Raw genomic sequence first — 26,629 nt, forward strand, 5'->3', positions numbered from 1 at the left:
CTTAAATATGCTAACTAATGGGGAATGGGAAAGAAGACAGATACCTCTGGTCATGAATGGCTTTGTCTTGTATTAAAAGACATGTAAGTGGGAGAAACAATTACAAGGGGGGGATTAAAGTGGGATTACGATACACAAAGATCTGGGAAAGAAAACAAATTCTCCATAGCAGCCTGAGCAACAACACTGTGCAAAACTTGGAGTAAGTGGCAGCTGAAACACGTGGATGTTTTCAAGCAGCTGAACCCACAGGCTCACAGACACAGACACAAGGAAGGGAAGATGTTCTCCAGTGACACGTCCAGTCTCAAAATGTGCAGACACCAAGTCATAGGAGGGTTGTATGATACTCCAGGCGGATGGCTTAGTGTGTCTTCAAAACCTTGCCTGGTGTTAAATCCCCGGTGCCACGACCATGGAATCAGCTCCTTCCTTTGCTGCTGGCATCAGCATGAGGATGACTCCAGGATTACACCAGGAGGCAAAAGCCTGAAGCTGTCCCCCCCAGGTCATTGGTGCCCATCACTACTACAGGTCCTCAGGAGGAGGTTCCAGAGTGTGGGACAGTGCAACTCAGTGCTCTGAAGCAATGAAGTCTCTAGGTTCTCGGGCTTTCTTGGGCACCGTTTTCTTCATAGATGATGAGTTTGGAAGGGTTTTGCTTTTCATGGCTGTTGCTTTCCTCTGTTTCTGGTGAGAGGCTCGGAGGGATTTCAGGCCCAGCATCTCACAGTACTTATTGCACTGGTGGAGGGCTCTGAACTGCTCAATGAAGGAAAAGGAGCAGTTGCCTTTAAACCCTTTGTATCTGTAGCAACAAAGAAAAGAAAAAGCCAGATGGGATTTCAGAGGTCATTTTCTGCATAGGGAGGCAAAGCATGCCTGCTGGTCATGAGCAACGGGAGAACACCAAGCACTGCTGTTTCTGCCACAGAGAAACAAACCCAGCCATTGCGAGGGGAAGGAAACCAGGCAACAAGCAGCGGCAGAGAGAGAAAAGGATTAAAGAGCCGAAGTCCTGTACTCCCTGGCTACTGTTCTTCATTCCAGCTAGCTGGGAATGCAGCTGTCTGCTGGCTAGCTTTGTCTCAGTAACATAGAAATGAATTCTACAACTAGAAGCAGTTCTCTTGACCACCATGAAGTGACAAAGCTGCTGCACGAGGTGTTGTCAGAACCGCAAGCTGTTTCCATCCAAACATGTACCTACCCCGTGTGCCATGCTCCTCTCTCACAGACTTGACTACCAGGATCCCTTTCCAGTGCATGTTCGACCCTATTCTCCTGGTCCACTGGACACACAATGCCCTCAGATGTGAGCTGTGAGTTACCACTGCACAAACCCAACAAGCTTTAGCACTGAAATAAACACAACCTGCTCACTGCAGCATTCCAGAGACCTTCCTTCCTCCTGCAGGCTGCAGAGTGCTAAAGAAAACGCTGGTGCTCTGAGAAGGTGAAGCTCTTTCTGAGAGCTAAGGATGGTGCCAACGGGGAAAAGATAACAAAATACCTTGCAAAAGGGAATGGTGTCTGCCTTCATTTATATCTAACTGCCCTATTCTGCATCTCTAACAACCAGGTTGTGAGCCTGCTCCAGAGAAACTACTCAGCCAACTGCCATAGGCAGCCAGATGAACCCCAAAGGGCTAAGAGGTTATTTTCCTCTCCTCTCCAAGTAAGGTTTGTGCTGGTTTACCCGAAGGATGCTGAAGTGGGGAGCTACTGTTGGGCTCAGCAGGGCATGAACTGTTCTCTCCCTCCTTTGGAGAGAAATAATAGACTTGAGGCTTTATCCTTGAGCTCCTTTACCAGAGGAGCTTCAGGTATGTACGCTCCTAAGCTCCGGGGGCAAACCTGGCTGTGCTCAGCAAGAAAACCTCTTGATACCACTGCTCCTGGCTCCAGGAACCAGCTAAAGCAGAGCTGGTGGCTTCTTCATGTGCTTTTCCCATGCTGTTACATTCTGAGAATACTCATTTCTTTGTGGAAATCATCTTGGAATGAAAAGGTTGAGCTTTTCTCATGCAGTGAATACAAGTCTTTCTAAATGCCTTTCCTACCTGTATTTGGAACTTCCTGTGTGTCTTTGGAGGAACATTTTAACCAGGAGCAGAAACAGTAGCTGAGAGGGTACTCTGAGTAGGAGACACTTTAAACGTACAATTGAAGGCTCTGCTAAACTAACCACAGCTTTAGAACTCAACAAGTGCAAAAAATAGCTGCAGTAAGGGCACAACAATCTTGTGAGCAAGAGACAGACCATGTGAGGGGTTTTATTCCCTAGCTTTGCTCCTCAGTGAGCCATCCCCACTTCCCTTCTCTTAACACAAGTTTGCATCTGTCCTTGCGGCTCCAGATGTGCCCCAGGTAATACTCCTGCCCTTTGGGAGCCGAGAGGATGAATGAGCCTGCTTTGACTCTGCAGGGTGCAGGCACCCCAAGGAAATCCAGCCTACAGATGTGAGACCAGGGGCTGGAACAGCGCTTCCAGGGCTTCCACAGACCCCCCTTGTGTGCCTCCAGATGTGCTTTGTCCTCACAGACCTGGTGCCCACAGCTTGTTGTAACCTGGCAGGACCTGTGAGCTTGATTCAAAGCACTCTATAGCTTGTGGTATGTGTAAGTGGGGAAGGTCTCCATTCTACCCACCCTTCCAAGCCTTGAGACACATGAGTGTGTTATTCTGCACAGCACACACTATTACTCACTGACTAGATGACTGATAATAAAACCTGGACAGAATTCCATCCCCTAAACCTGACCCAAACCAAATCTTCCTTAAACCTGAAGTGTTGGATTTGGCCCCAGGCTCAACCTCTGCGTTCAGTGGCTCTTGGTGCCATGTGGAGTTCAACTAAATTCACCAGTGCCCTCAAAGCAGCCTGTCAGGTCCCCATGTGGTAAACACCACTCCCACCAAACACCATGACCGTGGGTCACGGTGCTCCTGAGTTCCTCCTCTTTGTGCCTGGATAAACACCTGGGCACTTCTTGCTTGCCAAAGCCAAAGCCTCTACCACAGACCTCGTTCAAAGGAGTGCCGCTTGTCCCAGCGCTCCACTGAAATCCCTGCCAGGCTGTGTGGTTCCTGGTGAGGCTTTGCCCTCTGCTGACAGAAGCTGTATTGCAGCTCCTGCAGCGCAGGAATCACTGACCCTTCGCTCCGGGTTCTTTTGGTTTTCAGCTCACTGGTAAAACACACATAGGAAGGGTAAAAGAGCAGAATAACTTGGGAGAGCTCCTCAAGGACCACAGAAGCATCCCCCAAGGATATTGCTGCTTTGCCTTGATGGGACTGGCCGGGTTTAGAAGAATTGGAGGTAAGAACCTGGCTGTGATCACTGAGGTCCTTCCCCTGCAAAGTGGGTAATTCCTGGTAATTTCTATAGCAATTACACCACTTGGGGATCTTAAAATCACACCAGTATCACACTGTATTTTGTGGCTAAGTAGGACTCTGCCTGTTCTCCCAACAGCGCCAGGAAATATCTGCTGTCTTGCAGCAATGTCATCAGCTAAATGACAGCCAAAATGACACGCATTTTAAGAGGTTGCTCAGGAAGGGAAATGATATTCCCTTATAGATGATCATAGAATCCTTCCTACAGCTTGCACTGCATAGTCATTTCTAACTGCATCTCCTCTTCCCTAGCCAATATGTGTTTCTGTAGGAGGAATTGCCCACAGTGAGCTGGACAACCTCATCCATTAAAGCACTTCCATAAATCTGATTCCAGGCAAGTGTTGCCTAGATAAAACTTTCATGGCTTGTGTTTTATAAGTGGATGATGCAACTTCATTTAACCTGCTTTCACTTTGGCTCCACAGCTCAATGGAAGGATTGAACGGATGCCAGCTGCAAACATTAAGGATTTTCCCAGATTCATAATGTAACAAATACTGTGAGGTTCTTCTCCTTTAGTATAAATACTAAACTGGAATCAGTTTCTCAAAGCAGAACATGAATTTGAAGGCACTGACCCCCCTCCTCTGCCCCTTTCCAGCGGCACTGCCCGTTCCTGTCAATGGCTCCTTTGGCCTGTGGTGTAACTAAAGCTTTAATCAACAGACTTAAGAGAAAGTTAGAAGATTAAAGGGCTATAGGTTTACACAAAGGCTTAAATCGCCCATAAAGACCTGAAGCCATTGTAAAACTACCAGGAAACAGATCTGCTTAAGTATCCTGAGCTGGAGCCAGTGCTGGCCCTGCTTTTCCAGCCCTGCCTCCCTCCAGCCAATGGACCACCAAGCAAAGTGCCTCACCTCCTTGGAAGCCAGCAGAGACCTCGATTTCATGCATGAAGCACCCTTTGAACAAGCATATTTTGAGGGAGGCACGGAGCAAAAGAAAAGCCCAACCTACAGTGCAGCCCTTTTAGAACAACGTGAATGTGTTTCCCCCATAGGTGGTTCCCACAAATATGATCCAAAAGGAGTTAAAAGAGTCAGATGAGGATGCTTTTCTTCCACATTGAAGCAAGAATAGCTTTCAGTGCAGCCTCCCCCAGCACGCACTGAGAAGAGATTGATGTGCAAAGCAAAGCCATGCTGTGAAGAAAGCATTTTGCACTCACCCTTTGGCCAGTGTTGCTATGCCAACGTCGGTTAACTTCATTCCTACACCTACAAGCAGCAAGGAAACAGAGAACTTGTGTTACACTGGAACAGCACCAAATCTAGAGGCATTACATATTGCTCATTGATTCATGGCTTGCATTATTTGTCACCATTTTGCCCAAGCATCTGAAGGTATCCCAGTAAAACCAGGATCTCTGTGCTCTGTAGCACTTGCAGTTCCTAGAGGTCAGTCTCAGACCAGTAGTTCACAGATAGTAGGTGATAAGTAGAGTGCAACTTGTGCTCTGTGCAGGCAGTCCGTGGGGTAAGGAGGGTTACACTTTGGTTTTAAGGAACAGACACAATCTCTGCTGACACCTGCCCTGTGTATATTTATTTATGGGCTTTGTGTGTTTGATGTTTGCAAACTCAGACTAAAATGTTCTCAACTGCTTATTTGTTTTGCCAATCAAATAGCAATAGTCAGGCAACCTGATTTTCACTTTCTGGACGCAAGAGCCCAAACCCTTTCCCATTCAGTATCTCCAAACACTTGGGGTTTTAAACCTGTCCCTTTGTTGACTTGTTTCTAGGCGAAACCCAGTGCTGAAGATGCAGCTTTCTGTGCAGGAAAATGATGATCTCAAGACCATTAAGCATTAAGAAATGTGAGGAAGCCATTTCTTCTCCTTCCTTCTCTCTTTGAAGGCTGGAAAAGAAACCATCCTCCCTCTGCCTCCTATCTTTTGTTCCAACCTGCATGAGATGCTGCATTAAACAGGCACAGACACACTGCAGTGACAGGCATTGCCTCGGAGAGGTCACCAGCCTGTACCATGCACTCACGTAGCTCACCTTGCAGGTCAGTGACAAGCAAGCTCCCATTGGTCTTCTCATAGACCCAGTGCTGGAAGGTGCAGCACTTCTGGCCAGCCTCGGAATCCCTCCTCAGAAAGTTCACTTCCTTGCCATCCCTGACGGAGTACTTCACAAACTCCCCAACCAGCTCCTCCTCCACTGTCGCATAGGGGATGTTGTTGGCAGGGCGATGGACAAGGAAAATAGGAATGATCCTGAAAGCAAGGGATAAGACTAGTAAAATCCAGAGAGTTCTGTCAATGAAGGAGTAAGAGACAGAGTAGCCAGGCATCTCAGAGAGGGAGTAACAGCTAAGTCTAAACCACACCAGGAGACGTCTGGGTAGGGCTGGTACCTCCAGACCATAATCATGTTATCCTCTATGGGCTTATTTCTCTTGGTTACCAAAGTCTTATGTCTTGGATCAACAGTGCCAAAGGGGTAACCGCTGCCACACTACCACGAATACCCTCCTCTAAATGCATACCAAAACAGGCCTTTTGCCTGCTACTTATTGTCTGTGCTCCTTATTACCCTTCTCTCATGGGAATGGAACCTCTCTCAGCACCCTGATACTCGCTATTATGCAGGTCATGACTCCAGCTGTAACACTGCCCTCAGAATTCCTCTTTCTTCTTTAGGACTTACAGGGGGCAGCTGCGGCCCAGGACAATACATATGTGTAGATGGATATAAAATAGATATATACTCACTCTGGTACTTCTCCAAAGCCTTCCAAGGGTTCAGCTTCAGCTGCATAGATCTTTGCATATTCTCTTGCAGTATTCTGGACATAGCACTCCTATGTTACAAAGAGATACACCTATGGAATATTACTCCACACATTAACAGATGAGCTGTTTGAATATTTGAAGACTGCTTTCCCCACGATTCCTGCTGCCAAAGGGGAGCTTACCTGCAGTGCAAGGTTGTAGTTCTTTTCCACCAGATCATCCTGGCTCTTGGTCCCATAGGTGATGGCATTGTGCACTTTGAGCACACAGGGGTGCCCAGGGCTGAACACTGGCACAAGCCCCTGCATCACTCTGCTTCGGAAGGCTTTCCTGTGCATGCCTTCTCCAAAGTGAAGCTCTTCTGTGGCTATCACTCCACGCAGGTTCCCTCCAAAATAGCTGTCACTGATGAAATCCTCTCTGAACATGAGCTGCATGAACTCAATTTCCTCCATACCTACAACACAAAGCCACTGTGTTCTGCACAGCATCCTCCTTACAGCCACAGGGTGGGCATGGAAGAACAAACGCAGCCCTCCATAGCAGGAGGAAAATGCTCAATGGAAATAGAGCACATGGCCTAACCTGTGTTAGTAAGGGCTTGGAACCCTGCTCTACACGTACCTTGTTGCTTCTACCATCTAAAGCCAGCATGGAGAAAGGTGGCTCAGAAGGAGAGAATACAGTGTAGCAAAAGGTAAAGATGACAAAAGCTGCCAACATGTTCACTCAGCTGAAAGAGTCTTGTCCTTACCCAGTATGGCCATAATGGGAACAGCTTTCCCAGTACCAGCCACACTCACTGCATCAGCTCCAGTGCTGCAGGCTGGCATTTAAAGTGGCTCTTTTCAAGGAACATCAGTGAAGAAGCTGAATAGACAGCAAAGGTGTGTGCTACCCAGCAGTGAAGGCTTTGCAGCTCCCTCTGGTCTGGATTCCCTACACTACTGCACATTGTTGAGAAATGATAAACTCAGTTGCAATGCACAATCTTCAGCTGCAGCACAGCAAGACATTAAACACAAGTTAACATAGAGGGAAAGCATTCCAAAGCTTTATGCCCATCTTTCTCTTGGAGTATAGTTACAGAGCAGGTGAGCATGTGTCCTCATGTACTTGGTGTGTGTCTGCATGACATGAGGGGATGCTATTGCACTGCTTGCTGCACTAACTGAAGCTCCACGGCTAAGTGCAAGCCAACAGCTTGTCATGGTGGGTGCTCCAGCACCTGCACAAGCCACTGCATCCTACATGAGGGTCTTTCCCCTCCAAAAGTGCCATGAATTCAAGTGACTTACCTTCACAGCTCTGGAAACTTGAGAGATGTTCCAATACTACAGGGAAACAATGAAACACGTTTTGTAGTAATAATATGAATGAGAACTGCCACTGTCATTATTATTCCTTACAATGATAAATGGGATTTACCTTCTGAAGTCAGATTAAACTCAGCAGTCACCTTCCCATACATGTTGTTCAAGCAGCAGTAATACATTCCCTGGTCTTTGTTACTGGCTTTAGCTATTGCCAATGAGACAGGAGAGTCATCCTGGGCACTGGAACAGAACATGGTCATTTCCCACATCAATGCTTCTAGAAGAGCTTCCCTGATTATCCCATCTATATTTCCCAAAGAAGGAACAGTGCTTGGGTCCACACCAGTTAGTTAGATTGTGGTTGGGATGGAGGGAGACCTCCATAGAACAATACTGAATATCTTAGAAGTCAGAACTGTGGCTAGAAATGGCTTTAAATCTCTGTTATGTATTTCATTGTTATTCCCAACAGTCTGAGATACACTTATCCCATGAAGTCACATGGAATGCAAACTAGGACCAATACTAACGCTCTGTGTGAAGAGCACCTAGCACACTAATCCTCTTAGGAGGCACAAGAGTAAATCACTGGCACGTGTTCCCAAAAGCTACTCAGAAACTACTCAGGACCATCCACTCACCTCCTCTGCAGCCGAGCCAGTAACTTGGAATCTTTAGTCCAGGTAATAGTGGAGTCACTGTGAATGTCACCAAACTGACAGCACAGCTTAATATTCCCAGAGCAGTCAGGGAAGAGTTCTGCCTGGATTCCCTTCAGCAGCTTGGGAGCTTGGAACAGAAGAGCCACAGTTTAGGATTAGGAGATGTTGCTTTGGCGTTAAAAAGGAATTCCAGAGTGATTGGCAGATGTTAAGAATGTGAATCTGGCAACACTGGTAACTAAACATGAGTTATCTGATGCAGAAAGCAACGCTTTAAAATACAGAGGTTTTAAGACTGATTCAGTGCCCCACTTTGAATCGATAGAATGGGACCCAAAGGAGGTTCTAGACTGAAAAGGCTTTGACATAAAATCATTTCCTCTCCAAAACACACTCTCTCTGCCTATGGGACCTGCTAAAAAAGCCTTTGAGAGAAAAGCCTTGAAGCCCCAAGAGATGCTCGGTCTCAAGGTGTTCTTGTATCACACCTTGCCAAGATGAGGCTCTCAGAGGTGCAGCGATGTTCCCTAAAGCCCAGCTGGAGGGAGGACCCCACCACTATAAGATATCTGCATCTGGTACTGTCAGTGGCCTTTGCCACTTCAGTTCCAAAGGATTAGCTTCCCACCTGAAGGAAAGTCCCTACCTTTCCAGCCACAGGGCATCTGGTTCTTTGGCTGACAAATCCAAGCCCCCAGGTTCCTGGCAGTCTTGGTGGCCTCGGCAGTCCTGGGGTAAGGGTTGGACTTAATGATGTTACAGGTCTTTTCCAACCCAGTTGATTCTATGATTCTAGGTTAGGGGAGGAGAAGCCTCTGCCTGGGCTGAGGTTGATCCTCACAACCTGGTTCTCTGCTGGGACTTCTTACCAGCTCCCAGCACGTGGGCATGGCGTGAGCAGAAGGATGGAGGCTACTCGGAAAGAAAGTGAATCAACATATACTTAAGGAAGGGTTTTGGGATCATGACACATCCCTGTGCTCCAGTGAGCCACCCCTGCTAGATGTAAGGGACGTACAACGCAAGACGTTCTGTTTCCTCCTGTGTTAATCCTGTGAATGAGCTGGCGTGACACAAGGCCCCTGGGGGGGAATCCCATTCCTGCAGTCTAGCTTCCCCCAGCTAATGCTGAAGGAATGCTGGATCCAGCGTGAGGGGTCAGGCACCTGGAATTCACTGCTATGTTTAACTTGTAGTCACTTAAGTCCTTAAGCCTATGGATCTTGCTGAATCAGGGCTAAAATGACACAGGCAGTATGTGACACAACTGCAAATAGAACTACCACTGTCCTGACACCAAGTCCTGCCTCCTCCAGCTGTAAATAACACAAAGGAGAACACTGAGCATGTACCAGAGGAGCCATTGCAACCTCCCCACAATGCTGGGGCAGGGCCAGCATGACTCTGAGGTACAGACACTGATTTCAGTCTGAACTGAAGCACATCAGGAGCAGGTGAAGGAGAATCAGCCTCATCTGCTGCAGGCCTGAATGCTTAAAACCTTTCCAAGCACAGCCTCAGGTACATTGCAAGAGCTCAGGCACATCCCAGTGCCTGCAGCCTGCTTACTGTGCTGTGCAGAATGTGTCTCTCCTCCCACACATTTGGCTCTAGGCAAAGGACTCATCTTCCAACAGAGAAAAGATTGGAGGTTTTAAATGGGATTTGAGCAGCAGAACTCTCCCCAGAGCACACTCTAATGAGAATCTCTCACAGTTGTGCAGCTTTAGTCCCTGTTCAGTGTTGCTCTGATTATTTTATGTCAAAAGTCCTTGCAAAGCATCCATGGAAACCACAAACATCTGTCCAGCTGTTACACTGCTGCTCCTGTCTGTATCTTGGTTGACCTGGCAGCAACCTGAATCCCCTTTCACTTGTATGCTGTTCCAGTTTAATATTGCTGACTTCAGCAGTGTCATTCGCAACAGTGATAAGAGGAATGCAGACCCAGCAGCAGTCACCAGTCAGGACTGCACAACACGTGGCACTACTAATAACACTGCTACTTGGCTAGTAATAAAACCAGCTGGTAACCAAGGCAGGGTGACTGCGTTTGGGAGCCACAGTGTAGCAGCTCACAGAGCTGGAGGTTAAAACCAGCGAGGGCAGGACATGGTTTACACCAAAGGAGGCTTGCAGAGTGTTTGGATTTGAATGTCAAAGTGCAGCCAGAACACGGGAAAGAACAGAAATGAACCTCAACCTTCTCTTACCTTTGCTCTCCTTTTTCACAGTGAGTTTCCTTTGCTCATTTCTATCTTCCCTCTGACTCACTCCTGCCTCATTCCTCACAGGCTTTGTGGCAAGGGCAGGATTGCTGCAGGCATCTCCTCTCTCCTCCAGACGGGGCTTTTTGGACAGTGACGCTGGAGGTAACTTCTTCTTAGCCCCAGCAGCTACGTGCCCACTCTTTGCTGTGTTGTGTTTCCACTTGACGGGCTCAGCTTTTAATTCTCCATCAGACTTGAAGGGGCTGTTACCAAAGCCCAGATGTTCTGATGTACTGCGAGGGGCAGCTGCAGCCTGGCTCCTTGAGGCATGCCCAGCTCCTGAGGCACAGGGAGCTCCAGCCCTGCCAATCTGCCTCTGTTCTCCTCCTGCTTTACACAATCCTAAGCTCAAATCCCTTAAAACCGCATCCCCAGGAGAGGGGGTGAATGCCACTCCTTGGGTTTCTACTTCTGGCAGTTGGTCTGCGGTTTGGGGTGGATTCTTATGTGTGATGCTTTCAGGAGTCCCAATTACAGTAACATTTTCCTGTGCATTAGAAATAACTTGGGAATCGTGACAGTCATTCCCTGAAGGGAGATCACTGTCAGGATCAGTGTTGCTCTGGGCATTCAGGGCTGAGTGGTTTCCTTTCTCTGGTGAACCCACTCCATAACTTTCAGGTAAGGTGTTGACAGAAGAGGGTTCCTCAGGTGGCAGCTGGTTGGGGTTTCCACTGGGGAAAAAGGCTTTATCCTCAGGGAAATCAGGCAGCTCTTCCCTTGCTGGGTAACAGTCTCTAAAATTACACCTTTCACCAGTTCCAGTCTCATCCATCAAGGATATGTTGTGCTCAGTGGGAAGTAACTGACCAACTGTCCCGTGTGACTTATCTGGAGTTTCTTTGTCACGATCGCCACTCTGAGCACCCTTTAATCTTCCAGGAGAACCTGTATCACATGCTTGGGAAGCATGACTAATGGGAAGCTCTCCTTCCCCACCAACAGCCATCTGAATGGATCCGCTGCTGTTAGGTAACATGGGATTTGGCTCCTGCTCCAAGCACTCCCCTGGATTTAAGATGATGCTATTTGCTGTAACACAAATGGATGGTGCTGCTTCTGGTTTATTTCCAGTGTTAGAATCTAGACACACACCATCTGCTTCTACCACTTTTGCAAGACAAGTGTTTCCTATGGACTCTCCATCTGCTTTAAGTAGGATATTAGAGTCGGTGCAGACACCTTCCTCTGTTCTTTGTCTACTATCTGGCTGTGTAACAAGTTCCTGCTCCTCTGGCAAAGGAGGATCAGAAGAGATCTTCTGTGCACAGCGCAGTTCTGGGACTTTGGTACCTGCCAGCCTGATTTCTAAGCTTGTGATGCCCCTGGTTTCACATGGGATTTGACAGTCCAACTCCTCATCTTCATGAAGAAGCTGCCACAGCTTGTCATGCACTGTAGATACATCAGCATCTCCTCTGCACGCAGGTTCTCCACATTCCAGGCCTGACTTGGTCTGAGCTTCAAGCACAGATTCATCAGAGGAGAGACTGCAAAAAGTATCTGTGTCATTGCTACCATGTGAGTCAAAGCTGCACTGTTGCCCTCCCTTCCTTGGCTCATCACAGAGCTTTGCAGAAGAGAGAACAGCACACAGACATTCTTGTTTGTCAGGAGCAGAGCCCGTGTCCTGTACAGGGAAAGGTGAAACACCACCACTAACAACATTCATTCCTTGCTCACAGAAGACTTGGTGGTGACAACTTCCTCCCTTCTCACTGTGAGCATGGTGTTGAGAGTCAGTCTGTACACTGTCACTCTTTGCTTGTGATGTCCTTGCAGTGCAGAGCACTTCTGGAGCTGGTTGGATGGCTCCTGCACTCTCACGAGTCCCAGAGATGCCTTCCTTTTCCATCTGGGGCTCCATGCACAGCCCTTCACAGGTCTGAGCAGAGAATTGAACATCAGCACCTTGACTCTACAAAGAAGAAAAGAGAAATGTAAGTCAAAGCCAGAACTGCTGCTTGACACAGGTCTGGACTGGAGTCCTGGCTTGCAATGTCCCTTCTTTGGGGTTTTAGTAGCTGTCAGCAGTCAAACTACCAACTTAATGGGTGAAATCGGAATCCTGGATTTTGATATAGATTTAGAACCTGTATCAAAATGTTCCAAACAGTCACTTTATGCAGGAACAAGCCATTCCTCAACTAAACTGAGCCAAATTGCCTGACACAAACCCTGTTCAAACTGCTCCCCATTCCCCTCAGCACTGAGCTTTCACTCTAAATTCCTGTCCCGGAGTCCCTGCCAAGCTTTTGTTGCCAGGGTTTTCCCTAGTTCTCAACAGCACTACATCAATTCTATGGAGGTGATGAGCATCTTCCACCCACAGCAAAGCTGTAGCTTTTACCCAGCTACAAACTCAACATCGTAACTGCTCTGGGTTGGGATTTCCCTTTGGGAGTCCCAGTTTCACCCATGGGTGTTTGTTAACAAGTAAGGATGTGCTGGATGATGGCAGAAATGAGCCCCTGTGACACCCAGTGTGTGAGTCCTCTGGGGTGCAGCATTGCTGTGTGTGTGTGCAGTGAGTGCTGGCAGGCGCACAGCTCAGAAGTGCTGCTCCTTAGGGAGGGACACGGAATGAAGGATTCCATGAGCTGCTGTGTGCAGCAGAGGCACAGGCTGCTCAGATACCAGGTCCTTTACCAGTGCATGCTTATCTTGAACCCCTGAGCCTGGGACGCTGAGCTCCACGACTGCTGTCCCTCTGGTGCCCAATGGTGCCTCCTGCTCAAGTCAGGAAAGAGGCCTGGATCTATCCATCTGGAACTGGGTTTTGTTCCCTGTTCTCTCAGGTGTCCAGGGTTTGATGCCACACATGCAGCCTCTGGGGCGGTTTGTTTATGATTTCTAAGAGGAATCACCCTGGGGATGGTGAATGGCTAGTCTGAGACCCACATGTATAAAAGAGGAAACCAGCACAGGAAGCCTGACTGGGAAGGGTTGGTGCTGGTGTTCATAGGGAAGCTTAGGCCAAAAACACCTGCAGAGAGGCAAAACAGAACCAGAGACTGGGGCAGCTCAAGAGCCTGAACATACCTTTAGTGCCATATCTGGGAGGGTTTCATTAGACAAACACGTGATTCTGAAGGAGAGTTTCAAGGGAAATATTTCTCTCTCCTAATATAACACTCTGGTTTAAATGGCTCACCTGCCTTTACTGCTAAAGAACTCAATACCTGCAGGTATTCCTAGTGCTTTAGGTGGAACAAAAGACATGAGCTGCAGCTTTTACTGCAGATGCTCACTGACATCCTGCCAGCGTCCTGCTATTCCTGCTGGAGAGGCAGAAAAAGAGGATGTTAAGAAAGAATATAGGATTTCAAAGGACAGAAAGAGGCCTCTGCCTTTGACAGCAACACAGGGCAATGGGCTCACAGCACAGCTCTGAAGTGGTACAGATGATGGATTTGTGTGGCTCCCAGGAAAGGCTGGAGCCAACTACAACGCAGGCGACGAAACAAGATGTTACCTGCCACCAACCCCTCCAGCCTGTTAGAAAGGATGAGCTGTAGCCTCTCAGACTCTCTTGTGAGATCTGTGGCACATGGTATGAATATAATACTCAGAAATGAAGCACGCGAACCACTTACAGCGAGTTATTCTGCACACAAGAACTACTGAAGGGGTTTATACAGGGTAAAACTTAGCAGTGAAGTGGAAAACCCTGAGACATTAGAAAGACTCAGGCTGGATTTCAATGGGTTTCATTCCCTAGGTTTCAAGCTAACCCCTCATGGGCAGAGTTAACCAGCTGTAACTGCTGTGACACCCTTTCAAACAGTTTCCTTTTGCTTTTCCTTTGTCACTGACCCAGCTCCCTCCTTCCCTCTTACCTTTCCACCCTCTTCCCATGTCTTTCTGCCTGTCTGCTTCTCTCCTTGGGTACAGTAACAGCTAAAATAACCTGAAAGTGACACCGGTTTATGCCAGGAAGGCCAAACCAATTCTGTCTCACATTTTATGACACGAGTGACATCCAGATAACAGCAGGATGAAGAGTAAAGCTCATTAGCACGAAGAAAAATGCCCCATGTGCCATTCTTCTGGGTATCAGCATGAGTCTGTTGCTTCAGGCCTGGGGCCCCTCTGAACCTGCTGGTTCCAGGAGCACCTCACCAGCATCACTGGCATTCAACAGGCCATAGGCATGGGCTCTGGAACTCGGGACTGACACCAGTACCTTCTGAACTGACCACTATAGCCCAGCTCTTGAATGACACACCTCAGACTGGCAGCTTCCTGGCTCTCCTCATGGGATGTAATATCATACCATACCACTGGCACAGTTGGCTTTGGGGAACTATCATTAATTAAGCTGCTTTGAAGCATTAGGTACGTACAGAGTTTCACCAGGATCTCAGGAGAGGAGCCAGGAGCCTCCCACCTCCACCAGCTAATGGCAGCAGAAGTCACCCAGTCCAGCACTTGCAAAGGCTGTTCCAGTCGGAGGCAGCTTGGCTCCAAGGGGAAGTGTAAATCCCTGGGCACTGAGTGCTGTGGTGCACCCTCAGCAGACCTGCTCACCACATGCAGAGGGAAACCCAAAAGCAGTCACTGTGGTTTGTGCGAATCCCCCACCCCGCTCCTGGCAGAGGGGGCTCCAGCTCACACCGCAGCCCACATAAACCTCTGTGCAGCAACGGGAGGTACATTTTGTTCTTGCCCGTCTTATGTTACCCAAACGGATTGCTGAGGAGCTCCTGGCTTATGACGTGGGAGCTCTGAGAAGCTGGCCGTGCTTTTCCTGTGCTAGAAAGAGCAGGTTCCACACAGGATGCTTTTGCCTCATTTTCAACACCACCTGATTTTGAACCCACACCTAAATTCCATCTTCATTCATAAATGTAGAACCAGAGGTTTGGCTCGTGCTCACCTCCAGCCCTTTTGTGCACACAGATACTGCTTTCCTATTTGATTTGTGTTTCTTTGTCATAGATGCTTTGTTTCCTGTACAATCAGCCACAAACCTTCCAATCAGTAAAGTCAGTGAGAGATTATTCATGATTTAATACTCATACATCCACATTTATGTATCTCAAGTCTTTACTACGAGACACAAAAGCATGAGCCAGTTCTCCCCACTTAGGAAAACTGTTGGCACATTGTATGAGTCTGTATAACCATGCTGATTTCCTACCAATAGCATGAAACATGGAGAGCACCACGTTGGGATTTCATGTTTAACTGGATTTTACACTTCAGCTGGAGTGTTTGGCTCTTATATTGTTTGATTTTAAAGCAAAGCTCCATCCACCTTTGTAACAGGACCTCTCTGGACTAAACTCCCCCATGTCAGACCCTCAGAGCAGAGCCCTGCTGATCTGTTGTAGCACAATCCTATTCTTTGAGTACAAACTGAGATGAAAGTGACTCAAAAGACTCTGTGCTCACAAGAGGTATTTGAGGAACTCTGTAGGTTGAAGACAACATTGCTCTGGTAAGACCTGGGCAGCAGCCTGGGTTTCACGTTTCCCTGCCCAGCTGTCCACAGTCCCATTAGTGCCTCTCACTATTATCTGTCTCACTCTATAATTAGAACAGCTTATGGTTTATTTGGGCCTTTTTCAACACCAGATTTCCTCCCAGCCAGAGCTGTCATTCAGGAGTACATGAATAGTGTCTTTCACAGTAATTCCCATTTCCCATGATTTTGTGACAAACAGGAATAAAGTGCATTTAAATCAGCAGAGCAGCTCTTTCTATTCAATGAGGAACACTGTACTTACCCTGGGTGGGTCGGTTTCAGCTGGCATCTGGTTGTGCTCAGACAGGCCCCAAGTCCTTTTCCTTCCCCCCTCTTCTGCAGGACACACGCCAGGCTGCATCTGGGAGCTTTCTGCCTCCCCAGGTCTCCCTGGTGCAGTGACACCTTCTTGACCCAGAGCACTGGATTCCCTGACCTCCGCTGCAGCCTGCAGAGACTGTCCTATAGCAGTTACGTATCTGCAGAGCTCTTTGGGGTTCAGGAACTTGAAGAGGTTTATCCGCAGACTCTCTGTCAAGGTGCACACAGCACGCCTGGGGTTTTCCTCTGGCACGGCTCCTCCCTCCTCCTCCAGCAGCAAAGAGCTTGCCCCCAGCAAGTCCTTGTCCGTGCTTTCTGCCATCGTGGTGTCTGGAGCCTGCTTTGTCAGAGCAGCACCTCTGCCACCAGCAGAGTCTGTCTCGGCAGGTACATTGTCCTTGTGCTTTGATGTGTCCCTTGGGAATCCTGCAGCTGAAGGGCTACTTCCATTATTTCCTTCTTCAGCCCTGGGATGGTCATTTCCAATGGCTGCGGATGCTTCAGGCACTTTACTTTTCTCTTTGTCCTGCAGACTGGAACTGCTGTCCCGGTGGTGCCCAACAGTGAGAGTCATCTCTGGCTGCAGAGTTGACTGGCTGGACGTAGAGGGGTCTCTCCTTACATTTACTCCTTTGAGTTTTGAGTGATGACCACAGAAGCCAATGGTGGTATCCATAGGCGTAGTGTCATCTGACACTTGAATCAGGCAAGGCATTTCACCGAGGAAGTAAGCACACCCATCACAATCCTTGCTCAGCTTTAAGTCATCTTCATCATCACTTTCTAATAAGAATTGTAGTTTCTTTTTCCAGATTTCATCCTCCTGCGCTGTCAGCACGTCTGAACATTCAAAGTATTCCAGGTCATCATCAAAGTCATCACATACGCTTGGAATCTGCTCTGGATAACCCCCCCCAACAGTGGCAGGGTTGTCAGAGCCATCTTTGGCACAGTACCTGTGGTCTCCTGTGGGAGGAGCATCTGCCTGCTCACGGATGGGGGTATCAGTGGGGAGAGGTGTAGCGGGGGTATCACCCGCTTGGACATCAGCCAGAGACTGAGCAGACACAGAGTCCTCCCTGTGACAGCAGCAGTTGTCTGTGTGAGAAGTGATCACATTTGCAGGGCAGGAACCCACCTCCCTGCTGCTGCATTCCTCTGCTTCTCCAGCAGTGCCCCTGGCCATAAAACGAGTGAGACCATCCTCATTCTCTGACAAACCCCTTAGGCAGGAACTGTCTTCCTGGGGTTTAAATACATCTCTTACATCCATCTTGTCTTCCATGTTAGGAAAGCCAGTGGGGTTTCTCAAGAGGGACAACACTTCAGCTTTCCTGAGCTTTTCACCTCTGATTTCTGAGGAGTCAGAATCTGTGGGATCAACATGGGGTCACCCTCATGGGGTAACTCTTGTGCTGTGCAAAATGCTCCTCTTTCTGCTCATTTTACCCTCAAGTCCCCCACATGGTCATTTAGGTCACCAGCCAACTCCAGGGAAGTCTTGAGGTCCGTATGTGATTCCAGCTCAAGCCAAGCTGCAGAGCAGGACATTCTGCTGTCAAACTGTGTCCAGGTCCTGTTCAAAGTGTAGACCCTGCTTTGTGCACCTGCAAAGAGGAGAAACCTGCAGTTTAAAACCCTTCTAACACGGGAGTATAGACTCGGCATTTAAGAATCACGGTCAAACATTAAAGCAGGAACTACAACCCATCAATCTACTCACTGACACTTCCTGCAACACATTGTAGCTGTCTGGAGTGACCCGTGCTTGGAAAGCACGCATTCCTAAGCACGAATGCACACACACATAGCACCACAAAATAGGCTTTAGCACCTCTTACTTAGACATGTCCAAATGCAAACAGTAACCTGCACACAGTGCGAATATTCACCTGGGCATGACTCCTAGCAAGTAGCTGCTATGTCGGTAGCCACATTGGCGCAGCAGCAGGCTACTCCTGGCATCACAGGGACACAAAGTCCCAGATGTGTTTGTAGGAGTACCTGGAGCAAGCATTCTGGTTAGGTTTTACAGGGGTATTTCTGTTTAAGGCAATTCTATTCCACTTTGGTTTGTTGTTTGTAACATCTGTGGTTAGACGACAATGACATAAGGGTGGGTAGTTTCACTTGAGCCTTATTTTCAAAGAGCTGTGCAGTTGCAGCCTGGTGTGCCAATGGGGAATGCACATCAAACCAAGGTGCAAGATGCCAGAAGCCTCCCATTAGCTGATTCCAAAGAGATATGGAATCATCTCTTTCCTCTTGTAAGTAAAACATGTTTCCTAAGCATTCCCCAATCCAAAGAGACTTGAGGTGTTTCTGTGTAGCACAAGAGGGACTCTGGGTCATTCTTCACCACAGAGCACCCACACTAATGACAGCAGGACTATTCCACCATCCTGGATCCTCTCCTCAGGGAAAGCAGTGAAGCAGAACTGAGCTTCCAGTAACTGTGATCTCATGAAGGATGCAAGAAAAAGTGACCTACTTTTACTCTCAGAACTGGTGTGACAAGGAGAACAGGAGGGAAAACTTTCTTCCCATCCTGCTGATTGAAAGACCTCTATTCATTCTCCTTTTTCTTCTCTCTGCTTTCCCCATTGTGACCTCTTTAGCTGCTGTCTCTCTCCTGGCTGCAAGCTCACACCATAACCTTTCCCAAGTGCTCTGCAGTGCTCCTGCTCTCTGCAGGGCCACAGCAGAGCAGGCACTGGACCTGTCAGCACCCAGCTCCGTGTGACAGGCCACTGCACGCACTGATCAAAGGCAGCTAGCAAGAAGCAATGGGAGAGCCAGATTAGACCTTGGTGGCTAAATAGCAAGGGGCTTGCATGGCTTGCTTGGAATCTGCTCTAGTGTGAAGAGCCCAAAGCAGCTAGGTGTAATTTCATCTCCTTTGGGCAAACGCCCAAGACACCTTTTCCACAGAGTTACCTGGGAGGCAAAAGCTGGAAGAGAAGGTGGTTGATGGGAATGGTACTTATAAAGGACAATATCAGGGTGTGCAACAAAACTGACCCCACACACACAAAGGAGTATGAACAACAGTAGATGGGGTAACCAGACCAGCATGTAACACATACGTGTGTTGTACACACGCATGTGTGTGCCTGAGGAGAGGAGAGGAAGAGAGAGCTCAGTAGCTCTGCTACGAGAAGTAAGACAGGGGACAGAGGGAAGGCTGGGAAAAGGCAGGAGAGAGGCAACATGCTTTGTCAACTCAGCTTTGGAATAAATGGGCAAAGGTCCAGCATGCAATGAAGTAGAGGCTGACAGGAAAGGATGGTGTGAAGAGCAAACATGATGTGCTACAAAGGTATATTGCACACACTGCCAGAAGACACAGAAGATGACAAAGCAGCCTGCTGGTGGTGCAAGCCAGCCTGGTCCCAGGGACTTGGCTAGAGATGCTTTCTGAGCTGAAATTTTTCAGCTAAAACAAGGTAGATTCAGACCAAATAGGCAGAATAAATGGTTTCCAATTAGGGGGGTGAGGCTCTGGCACAGGTCGTCCAGAGAGGTGGTAGAAGCCCCATCCCTGGCAACACTGAAGGTCAGGTTGGACATGGCTCCGAGCAACCTGATCTAGTGGAAGATGTCCCTGCTCACTGCAGCGGGTTGGACTCGGTGACATTTAAAGGTCCCTTCAAAGCCAAACCACTCTGTGGTTCTGCGATTACCCACACAGGAGGGCAGGGCAGAGAGCTGGTGTGCAGGTACCTCTGAGCCTGAGAAGCAGTCTGGTTCCAAATCCATCACAAGATGGGCTTCCCATAGGAAGAGGACAATCAGTGCACGTTTGTAGTGGGTTTAAATGATGCAGACACCTGTCAGCTGGCCCTGGGCCAATTCAGTTGCTTCATGCAGGCCTTTGAACCGCAATCTAGATGCTGCCTGAAGAAAACAGGCATCATCCCATTATGTTCAGCTTTTCAGCTCTCTGATCACGTTTTGTTTTCCATTTCAACCCTACAAAATATAAATATTTAACAGAAGAAATAAAAATGGAGCAGTAGAGATGAATCTTTTCCTCCTCAGTTTCATTACAGTGCATGGAACTACCCCCCAAGCATTCACCCATCCCTGAAATATGTATCTGCCTAATGCTCCCTGTTGCATTCTTTCAAAGCTGCTTTCAGCTCTGCTTTTCAGGAGAGCAGATGCCTCTCTCCTCTGTTTGGAGGGGATAAGCTATTTTAAAAGCATGGCAATTTTCCCAGCTGAAAAGAGACTTGGCAAGAGTTTTGCATGCAGATTGCCTCATGAATAGCCTTCACTAAAGCAATTGTACTGTACAGACATGAGCTTGGCTCCTGCATGTTGACATTGAGGGGGAAGAGCTGTCAGGTTTCTTGATACGAGAATTAGATTTGATTGCTGAGCACTGCAGCTCCAGCAATGGCAAGGAAAGCACAACCCTGCTCCAGGGGTAACACTGCAGTAAATGTTGTGGTTCCACCCCAAACAGACTTTTAGGTTTTTGTAAAGCTGGGGAGAAAACAGAAGATTTAAGCTAAAACTGTTATTTCAGTTACTGAATTTAGATAGAAATTAGAAAGAGAAGTGTTGGATAAAACCATCTCAGCTCCTCAATAACACTTGTGACAGAGGAAAGATGAAAGATGAGGTGGAAGTTTGTCATCAGCTGACTTGTAACCTGAAAACAAGCTCAATTCCTACGAAACTGGGTTTGAACATGAGATGAAAAGAGGACAAGAGAATATTTAGATGTGGAAGGGTGCTGTGGCTGCTGGTCTCAAGTCTTGCTCTGGAAACCAGTGATGGCAGTGGCTGAATCAGATAGTAGCTAAGGACACGAGGGCAGGGAAGCAGAACCATGCAGGAGAAATCAACACCACCAGGTCTGAGCAGGTAATGGTAAGAAAGATGCCAATTGTAACTGCCAGAAATACACACATTTGACGACATTGAGAAAATGGCCCTTAATTCTCCTCTTACATCACATTTTTTCCTACTTTATTTAGTTACAACCAGAATTGCAATCTTCCTTCGTAAGCAGTTTACACTCACAGAAGTTAGTTCTACACAAAGCTGATGTGATTTCCAAGTCCGGGAGGGAATCTGCGTCTTTCTGTGGGGTTCCTGTCCTTTGTAGGCAGCAGAAAAAGTGCCTTTCTGAAGCTGTTTTCTCTCATTTACTACCTATTCATCACACAGTCTCTGTTGTCTGCACAGTCCTGCTCAGCCCGTGACTCATCCAGTAGGATTTATTCCTATCTTTCAGATGCATTCACTCCTCCTCTCATGGGACCTGTCAGTCCATACCCATGTGTTGTCTCTCTCCTTATCATGGGGCAGGAACCACTCTCACCTTCACGTGCTGCCTGGCACACCTAAACCTGCTATAGTGCTGCATTACAACACACGGACAACCAAAGCATTGTCTGGGGTGAGTGCTTTGAAGTCCCACATCAGAGCATAAATACCCCTGCGTGGCTCTGTTCTGCTTCACACCCACGTCAGCACAAAGGAGTGGGCAAGAAGAGCCTGCACAAAGGGTTATCTTAGCTAAACACACAGGAGGAATGAGACTGATAATCCCCCTGGCTCATATTAAGACATATCCTTCCATCAGCTAATACTCTGGTCTCTTTATACCAAGCTGACACTAGGTCTGGGATACCTGAAAACACAGGAAAAATGGATAGCTACATAAATAACATGTGTAACAGCCTCAGATGACACAGACTGTGCCTGTAGTAACTTATCTGCTGCTGCCCACGCTGGCAGGTCCCTTGTGGATTGACTTCCACTGAACTTCTGCCCCCAAACCTACACACAGAAAGCAGGACTGATTCTCTGATACGAGGAGGACGTGGGTGCATGCATCATACAGGCTGCTCACCTACTCTTTAACACTCTTTTGTCACACTGATCTTTAGAAAGTCACCAGAGCGGTTGCTGATGTGATTCCTTCTTTATTCTGAGATAGCTGGTCTGAGGCAACAAATTCCCCAAATCCTACTGTCACCTCCAATCCATTAGGGCAAACTTTGGGATCTGGATTTGCCATTCTGGAAAACAATTATTATCCTACTAAACTTTGGCTTTATAGATCTCTTTACAGAGCTATTATATTGGCAGGTGGCTTAACCACAAAGCAAGCTAGGGGCTATAATTAGACTTCATTTAAGAGAAACATGGAAAAGCTCCAAACCAAGCCACTAACAGAGGCAAAACTTTTCTTTGTGACGAACGGAAACAGTCATCATATACCACACATATCATATATCATATCATACATATATCATACACCATACAGATCCCACCAGAAAGCAAGCTGGCACGGCCAGCAGTATGTTATTAGGCTGAGTAAAGAAAGCAGCAAAAGCAGAACAGAAACAACAACAAAAGCAGAAAGGAATCTCCACTAACCACACAATCCCAAGGAAAACCTAAAAGGGGCAGTGTCTGAAATGTGGGACTAGGAGGAGCTTCCCACTGGCTGGGTCAGGATCCATGCCGTGCCCGACACTGGCATCCCGCTGGAACGAGTGTTGCATACACGCTATTCCTGCCTTACCCTGGTTTTGGCACAGACAGAACACACAAGCACATGGGATATAAGGGAGTCCTGCTGCAGCCTGGCTGGGTTCTCACTCCCCACTCTCAGCCTGACGATGCTTTTCCAGTTGGGAACATGCACATTTTTTCACTTCCTCATCTTCTCTTTAACAGAAATCCAGGCTTTTACTACAAGCTTTCCTTTAGAAGTTTCATCAACACTGGTGTGTTTCTGTGACGCTCTTCTGTGCATCCAGAAGTGCTGATGGAACCAAATTCTACTTTCCCCCACTCCGAGCCCAGACAAGCTTTCCCAAGTGATTGCTCCAGACAGCCACAAAACCACTTCCAAAGGTGCTGTATTTAAATGTTGTTATCAAAGCCTCCAAGACAACAGAAACTGGGATTCAAGAATTCAATGATAACTGTGAGCTCTGTTCAACAAGGCTACACAGTAAGTATTTACACAGCAGTTTGCTTACTACAGAGTCTAACATTTGATGGAGTAGGAGTAGCAAGTGGTACTCAGTTGCCAGCTGGATTAAACCACAACAAGCTCTCATCCACACGAGGATTTACAACTGCATTTCCTATTTGCTTCTGTATCTCACAGCAGTTCTGTCTGGAACTCCTAATACTGGAATACCAACAATAATTGTAATATTACTCTTCTATAATTAGAACAGCTACTTGTCAAAGAGTGTGTAATGTCAGAAAGTACCAAAATACCGCATTATCTAACCTAATTCTCACATCTATGGCATGAACAAGGTTTGGATAAGGAACACATCAGGGAAATTTTGCTGTTCAAAAAGCAGATGTCTGGAAAACATATCCTTGCCAAATATTCTGGGATGTTTTGTGTTTCTTCATTTGCCAACATGCAAAGCTTTTTTTGACAGCTTTTCTATTAGTGTGCTACCTGTTGTAAACAGCACCAGGGCATAAAGAAAACACCCAGCTATAAACCACTGACTAAATGCAAGAACTGACTGGCTCTGCACATATCTAATGAAGACCTTAATATTGAGTAATTAAAACACAGCACCACTCTTAACACTGATCTGTCTTCATCTATTTTTAACACTTGCCAAGCATCTGACACTGTCAGCATGAGCAATTCATGCAGCCAAGAATCCCAAGCAACCAGGTTTTTCCTCAGGAACGGAGGAAATCCTTACCTGATAAGGCTCAGGCCATGCAGTATGGATTTAGGAAGTGAACTTCAGGATACCTTGTATCACTTACACATTCTTTAGAGCAAGAAGCTTGCTTTCACACAAGTTTTGTCCTCCTGACGCTCAGTGGACATAGTGCCAGCGTCGCATTTCAAAACAGTCAGAAGAATTCTGAAGGCAGTGTGTTTAGAAACAACAATCTCTCAAGTTGAGCAAAAACGACCATACTTTAGCAGAAGCACATCAGAACTCCTATTTCCCGTGCCATCACGAAACAAATCACTGCAATCATGTAATGCATTAAGAATAAAGCAACTTGCTCTTCTTCATTTATTTTTCTTCCACGATACACATTCGACCCGCACGCAGGAGAACAAGCAGACAAGTACTCTGAAAACCAGAAACAACCTGACCTCTCAAAGCACAGACGTGCACTTACCCAAGTGCTCTTCCTTTAAGCTCTACAAGCAGGCCAGGCCTGCGGTTTCATCCGTGCTATAAGACAAAAGACGTTAAAGTGGTGCACGTCGTCTCAGAGCTCAGAAGCTGGCTGGGAGCTTCGGTGTTGTGTGACCTTAGAGTAGCGAGTCTGCTTACAGAACAGGTTGACTTTTAAGAGAGACTATTTCGTTACATGCAGCAGATGGCTGTTCCTGGGAAAACCGCTGCCAGGCAGAGGGAGAGCTGGCAGGGATGGGACAGCACATCCTACTTCCATAGAAGTCCAGGGGAATTTCCTCATGGCCTTGAAAGAGAGGAAGTGTTGGCCTTAGCTTTGCAGAATAAAGCACCGGGGTGTTTTTAAGTGTGCTTCACTGCGCTGGGAATCTCTCGCTTGCAGTTAAGCACACAAAAGCTCTGCTGACCAGGAGCAACTGCAATCCCTAACAAGCACTTGAAGAACTAAGGTGGAGAGTGAGCTTTTACCAACCGCTTCATAAAAATCCACCTCATGCCTCAAAGGTGAGTGAATCCTGCAGTCAGAAAGTTCCCCAAGTCTCACACAGGAGGAACTTGAATGAATTGCACAGACTGCTCTGAGCACAAGAAAAGGCTGAAAAGCAAGTTTTGTGCCATTCTTGCAGCTGAAAGCACAGCTAAAAGTGGTTATGAGAGCCTACTGTGCTAGATACTTGTTGCTCGCACTGTTATCTAGACGCAGATAGGAAAGCGGTGTGTTCTGCAATAAACACAGCACCTCATTCAGGAATAGCAGCAGGGATATCTGTGTTTTATGTAATAGCCTCAAAATAATCCCCACTGGAATGGGAGCCCAGGGTTTAAACCCGTGGTCACCGGGAGGCAGTTTAACTGCTTGGTGCTGCGGGAAGACACCCACAAAGCACAGACCCGGCCGAGGGGGGTGAATGGCTCCTTCCTGCCTGGTTTCCCAGGGGCTGAGCCATCCGCTGCTGCGGGTACCTGTTGTGTATCACGATGAAGTCAGTTTCACTGTCACCCACACCTGCATGGGCTGTGCATTGAAATGATGAGAAATAGACAGTTGACACTCAGTGGCATCAATTTCATCAGGGTAAGTCTAACTACAGGGCTTGCTGCTCATCGATTCTGGACCGCACAGAGCTCAGGATTCGTGCTAGCCTGGCAGGTGCATAAAGCCTGCTCTGAGTGGTGCAGTGCCCCATGAGACACGTGAAAACCACTTCAGCAACACAGGCAGCCACATTTGAGTGCTTCATCACCGATTAAACCGCTGGCAATGTTACCTCCTGAGGCACTTTGGGCAAGCTGTAAATGCGGAGAGCGAGAATCCCCCTCAGATCACGGCTGTGCTCATGGGTCCCTGAGGAGCGACGGAGCAGAACGACTCCTTGGGAGACCCTTCCCAAGCCGCACGTCCTTTACCTCAACGGGAGACACTTCAAGGCTGTGACCCTTGAAGCTGGGCACTTGTTCGCCTGCGAACGACAGCAGGCGGCGAAGCGGTGCCGCAGAGGGGCCCACGGCTGCGGTGGAAGCCGTCTCTCCTGCCCCGCTGCGGTACCATTCCTGCCTGCTGTGCCCCCTCCTGGCCCCGCTCTCTGGCCACATCCCGCCCCGCGGTTTGCCCTCCGGTCACACCTCCAACGGCCCCCGTTCAGACCGGGGAACTCCATCCCGGCCCGGTTCCCTCGCACCATCCCCGGCCCGGTTCCCTCGCACCACCCCGGCCCGGTTCCCTCGCACCATCCCCGGCCCGGTTCCCTCGCACCATCCCCGGCCCGGTTCCCTCGCACCATCCCCGGCCCGGTTCCCTCGCACCATCCCCGGCCCGGTTCCCTCGCACCACCCCGGCCCGGCTCCCTCGCACCATCCCCGGCCCGGCTCCCTCGCACCATCCCCGGCCCGGCTCCCTCGCACCATCCCCGGCCCGGTTCCCTCGCACCATCCCCGGCCCGGTTCCCTCGCACCACCCCGGCCCGGTTCCCTCGCACCATCCCCGGCCCGGTTCCCTCGCACCATCCCCGGCCCGGTTCCCTCGCACCATCCCCGGCCCGGTTCCCTCGCACCATCCCCGGCCCGGTTCCCTCGCACCATCCCCGGCCCGGTTCCCTCGCACCACCCCGGCCCGGTTCCCTCGCACCACCCCGGCCCGGTTCCCCGCACCATCCCCCCGGCCCGGTTCCCTCGCACCACCCCGGCCCGGTTCCCTCGCACCACCCCGGCCCGGTTCCCTCGCACCATCCCCCCCGGCCCCATCCCCGCACCATCCCCGGCCCGGTTCCCTCGCA

General features: G+C 48.5%; 1 protein-coding gene across 1 annotated transcript; it reads right to left on the bottom strand.

Moving 5' to 3' along the window:
• Nucleotides 1-302: 302 nt before the first annotated feature.
• Nucleotides 303-24,671, bottom strand: ALPK2 (alpha kinase 2). The gene is made up of 11 exons (XM_057405316.1): nt 24,337-24,671; nt 16,133-17,798; nt 10,344-12,318; nt 8,110-8,257; nt 7,581-7,708; nt 7,451-7,486; nt 6,335-6,609; nt 6,132-6,220; nt 5,416-5,633; nt 4,578-4,626; nt 303-808 (listed from the first exon to the last, which is right to left on the bottom strand). The coding sequence occupies exons 2-11, from the start codon at nt 17,474-17,476 to the stop codon at nt 574-576; spliced, it is 4,497 nt and encodes a 1,498-aa protein (XP_057261299.1). The 5' UTR covers nt 17,477-17,798; nt 24,337-24,671; the 3' UTR covers nt 303-573.
• Nucleotides 24,672-26,629: the final 1,958 nt, after the last annotated feature.

Source organism: Pezoporus wallicus, unplaced genomic scaffold (genome assembly GCF_028554395.1).
Source record: "Pezoporus wallicus isolate ANWC-B61680 ecotype Strahan unplaced genomic scaffold, APGP_CSIRO_Pwel_v1 contig_9101, whole genome shotgun sequence".
Taxonomy (NCBI): Eukaryota; Metazoa; Chordata; class Aves; order Psittaciformes; family Psittacidae; genus Pezoporus; species Pezoporus wallicus.

Coding starts and splice junctions, on each gene's coding strand:
- ALPK2 (XM_057405316.1), bottom strand. CDS start 17,476: ATGGAAGACAAGATGGATGTAAGAGATGTATTTAAACCCCAGGAAGAC. Junction 5,634..6,131: donor GGCTTTGGAGAAGTACCAGA/GTGAGTATATAT, acceptor CCTTGCTTTCAG/GATCATTCCTATTTTCCTTG. Junction 809..4,577: donor ATAGCAACACTGGCCAAAGG/GTGAGTGCAAAA, acceptor TTGTTGCTACAG/ATACAAAGGGTTTAAAGGCA.